We start from the raw sequence: 4,619 nt of genomic DNA, 5'->3' as shown, positions 1-4,619 counted from the left end.
TAGTTTTCGTGGCAATCAAAGTTTAGATTTATTAAGACTGAAGCTTCAGCTCAGAGTTGTGGCCAGCATACATAACAATTTACATATATGTTCAAACTATACCTATGAAATATATAAGACCTTGTTTAGACCTGCGGGAGTAAAGGGACTTTTCAGTCTCATTCTGGCAGGATAAACAAGGTATATTCTATTCTATTCTATTCTATTCTATTTTTTCCATTTTCTTCTCCCTCAGGTCTTCACTACTGGAAGTTGACGGATGATGGTATTGCTGAGGGATATCCCAAGTTGATCTCCAAGTCCTGGATTGGACTGCCCGGACAAATCGATGCTGCGTTCACCTACAGCAAAAACGGAAAGACCTACTTCTTCAAAGGTAAGTGGAGCAATAAATGGGCCTTTTGGACGTCTTTAAATGGCTAAATTCTATGGCCTATTTCCTATTAGTATCACAACCACAATTGAAAAAAATGAATGAGGCTCCAAAGACAAGGAAATATCTCATTTTTATCAAGGTCTTTAGTTATGTTTGGTTTATTCTTTTGAAAAGCAGTTAACTACAGATATGGTTTTATTTTCACATCGGTAGTATTAGGTACATTAATTAGACTGACTAGTGATCCATTTTTCTTCTTTTTTCCCTAAGTTGGTAGTTTTTGACTAATCCATTTTTTTAAATACTTTCTTCACTTACTAAACTGATTAAACAACCCAATCTTGATTCCAGGATCCAAATACTGGAGATACACTGGTAAAAGCATGGACGATGGTTATCCTAAGGATATCAGTGAAGGATTCACAGGAATTCCAGACAACATTGATGCTGCACTGGTGTGGAGTGGCAATGGAAAGATCTACTTCTTCAAAGGTAACTAATTCTTTTCGGAAGCACTTGCCTGGTAATCAGGTAATCAGCACGTGGGTTCAATTCTAGCCGAGGCATGGAATTTCATCCTCAATATAATTTGACCACAATGATAGTAGTAGCTAGCATACGGTCATAATTTCCGTGTCCGAGTGGGTATCACACTAAACTTGCACGCCCGGGTTCGATTACCGGCGGGATCAAAGTTTTTCGGATCTGTGCTTGGAGTTCGGGGTGCACTCAGTCTCGTGAGGACAATAGAGTAGTTACTTTAATCGAGTGGCGATCAGTGGCGGCGTTACCAGTGTAAAAAGATTATTGAAATGTGGAAATTGATTGCAAAGGAGGCATTTAGTAATTCTGTGATGTCACCAAAAGTTGTGAAAAAGCTCTGTTTGAGCGAGGGAGATTACTTTTATTTTCTTCTTCAACCAGGTTCGAAATTCTGGAAGTTCGACCCCTCATCCAAGCCCCCAGTGAAGAGCACCTACCCCAAACCGACCTCAAACTGGGAGGGTATTCCGGATAACATTGATGCTGCCTTGCATTACACTAACGGATACACGTACTTCTTCAAGGGTTCACAATACTGGCGGTTCAATGACAAGAGCTTCTCAGTAAGTAGAGTTCCCCCATCACAACTCTTGAAAGAGAAAGAGAGAGAGAGAGGGGGGAGGGAAGGAGAGAGATAGAAAAGTACTTGGAAAGTAATCTACTGACCCGTATTCTTGTTCTCATTCAAGAAACAAAACAAAAAGGAAGAAACAATATGAATAGGTAGATAGAAAGATAGCTAAAGGTACTTGTAAAGGAAAATCTGAATGGAACTCAATTAGTTACATAACGCGGGTTTAATGGAGCGAAGGATGGCCGGAAAAGAGGAAATGATTAAAGGAGGAGGCATTGCAAATTGATGAAACGGGGCATTGAAAATTGACTGATGAAAGAAACGATGAAACGAGTTGAAAACGAGATGAAAACGAAGAATCGAGAGAAAAGGGGGGGTCGGAAATGGAGTTTGGGGGGTTGGGAAAGGAGTTTTGGGGGTTGGAAAAGGAGTTTGGGGGATCTTTATTAAATTTTCGTCGCTTCGTTTGTTGGGCAAAGCACGTGCTCGGTGTCTTCCATTGAGAGTTTGAAACATTACGTAATCGTGACACTGACGTGATGAGGTAATCGGTGAATCTTGCGAGACAGAAATGTGAGAATACATTTTTACGAAATATTTTGCTGGAAGAGTTCAGACTTTCAGAGAAGATTCTACCTAGTTGGGAATATGAGAAGCGAAGTCTTTTTAAATGTCGTGATGGTCACTTCACAGTGGACTTACAGATACAGAAACAATAAGGCTCGTTTCAAATTCGAAGCGTAGACACGCGGCTCTTAGTAGCGCGTAGTCGCGCGACGCCACCTGAAAGTGCAAACCTATGAAAGTGATACAGACCTCTCACACTCTAGGAGACCTATGTTGCAGGACCCCAGTGTGGGAGGTCTCTATTATTTTCCAATGTGAGACAAGCCTAAAGGTTCTTTCGGGGTGGCTCTCAGAAAATTTTTCAAAGCAAAACCTTCATGGGAGAAAAATCGTGGGGAAAAGTGCTATACCCTTGTACCTATGGGTGTTTCTCGCGCAACTTTTTTCCCTATGAGGTTCTACCCAATCGGACTTTTTCAGAGTGGGTTCTTCGATTCCTCGTTTACCTACTGTCCCATCATTGTTGTTTACTCTGCCACCAATGTCCCATTTCGACGGATCAAACTAATGACTCTTAACTCCATACGTAAAAAGCCCTGTCTGACCGTCGTATGTATGAAATCTAAAGATAAACTTTAGTTTAACTTGAAATGAAAATCTTGCCAAATATAATGAAATGTAGCCAGTTATTTCAAGAAATGACATGAAATTGGCAACATTTTTCATCTCAAGTTAGATTAAAGTTTAACTTTGGCTTTCATACATACGACGGTGAGTGTCTAAGGCTTATGTGTTGGGACAATTGCCCCAAGGGATGGGTTAAGCTACTTCGAATCCAATGACTCACCTTATGTCCCTTCCTCAGGTCGACTCAGCGGACCCTCCCACCTATTCTTTGGAACATTGATTGTTCCCGGATAGATGGGCAGTGTGTACCGTTCTTGTATGAATGTGAAAATAAAGGCCATAATAATGATAATAATATTAATAAATGGCCCAACATGAATTTTCTAGGTCAACTGTAGACCTGGCATTTAGAGGACGTGGTTCAGAAGTGTAGTTCTGTTACAACTGAGGATGAAGTGAACTTGAGTGACCAGAATGCAATTCGAATTCAAATTCGACCTATGAGATGTCAGAAAATACAGTTTTATCAAATGTCCTTGAATCTCAGGATTAAAACTAATTTGTAATTTTGTAGCTTTGAAAAACGGAATGCTATATTTTTTTCTTCTAAAATGTATGTTATAGGTAGAGCTGCTACCTTTTGATCAAAATTTGCTTTTAAAATACCTATTGTTACAAATTGTAGTTACTTGTAGTTATATAGTTACACATTTTAAATCGAAATTTGGGCCTTATACTATACCTAGGTGGAATTCTCTACCGCCTATCTTAGGTCCCAGATTTTCTTGAATTGGGCCACACCAGACAGTGGGTTCGAACCCCCTGAGACTAAAAAAAAAACAGCACCTTTCTAGATTTTTTCTCCTGTTTCCTTCGTTTTTGTACCCCATAAATATTGATAAATAATCCCTTTTTCTTCATTTGTCTCCCACCCTGGCTAGAAGATAAACAAGGGAGTGACTCGTCTAGTCAAAACGTCACCATCACGATCCGATGAGACAGATAACTCGATGCAACAGCGATAAAACAGAGGTGAAACAGCTGATATCCAACTCTGTGCAACAGGAGACCTTGAACCGCGAGAGGGCGCTGCGAAAAACGGGAAATTATTGGGGGATATTTCCCTCGTGGGAACGGGATTTTTCCCTCGTAAGGAAATTTGTCGAGGTAAATTTTCTCACACTTTAGACCTGTTTTGCCCCGGTGAGAAATCTTTCGAGGTATTTTTACTTTCTATTTTTCCCTCGCTGGCCTGTTTTTTCCCCTCTATGATAACTTTGTCGAGGTGAGAGAGAGAGAGAAAGAGAGGGAGAGAAAGAGAGAGAGTGAGAGAGAGAAAGAAAGAGAAAGAGAGAGAGAGATAGAGAGAGAGAAAGACCTCTCTGATTGGTCGAGGGGAAAAAATACAGGGTCTCTCCAATTAAGTACCTACGTGTAGATATATGTTGGCATCTTTTTCCTAAATTTCTAACTAGCCAAAGAGAGGCAGGCCATGAAATCGGACCTGATTTCTTGTTTTCAATCGACTAGGGCCGAATTGCAAGGACATATTTTAGCCTGAACCATCACTAGCGAACAATTGATACGAACAAATAATTGTATTAAGACATCGAATTTATTTTTGTATTTATTTCATGTAATTTATAAATAAACGACGTATTTAAATAAATAAAATAAGACAAATTTATTTATATTGAAAATTTTGAGTTTGTGTTTCTTATTCTTACCTACCTCCTCTAGTTTTAAAATGAATCCTAGCAGGTGAAAAAGGTTCACTAGGATTGGAGTACTGACCGCTTGAGGGTCAATTTCCAAGACCAATTTGTCACCATCACGGCCAGAAGTGAATTGACCATATAGGTAAGTGAAAAACTAACTTGTATTTTACTGATTGAAACGAGTAAGGTTTAGGTACTCACATGAAATAAGAGT

General features: G+C 39.6%; 1 protein-coding gene across 1 annotated transcript; it reads left to right on the top strand.

Annotated features, from left to right (window-relative positions):
• Positions 1-235: 235 nt before the first annotated feature.
• On the top strand, positions 236-2,967 carry LOC103520824 (matrix metalloproteinase-14-like; the record flags this gene model as incomplete). Its single annotated transcript, XM_008485920.1, has 4 exons — positions 236-376; positions 728-868; positions 1,301-1,482; positions 2,926-2,967. Coding segments are annotated over 4 exons (506 nt in total), but the record flags the coding sequence as incomplete, so codon positions are not given.
• Positions 2,968-4,619: the final 1,652 nt, after the last annotated feature.

This window comes from Diaphorina citri, unplaced genomic scaffold (assembly GCF_000475195.1).
Source record: "Diaphorina citri unplaced genomic scaffold, Diaci psyllid genome assembly version 1.1 scaffold4144, whole genome shotgun sequence".
Taxonomy (NCBI): Eukaryota; Metazoa; Arthropoda; class Insecta; order Hemiptera; family Psyllidae; genus Diaphorina; species Diaphorina citri.
This window is presented reverse-complemented; position numbering and strand designations above follow the sequence as displayed.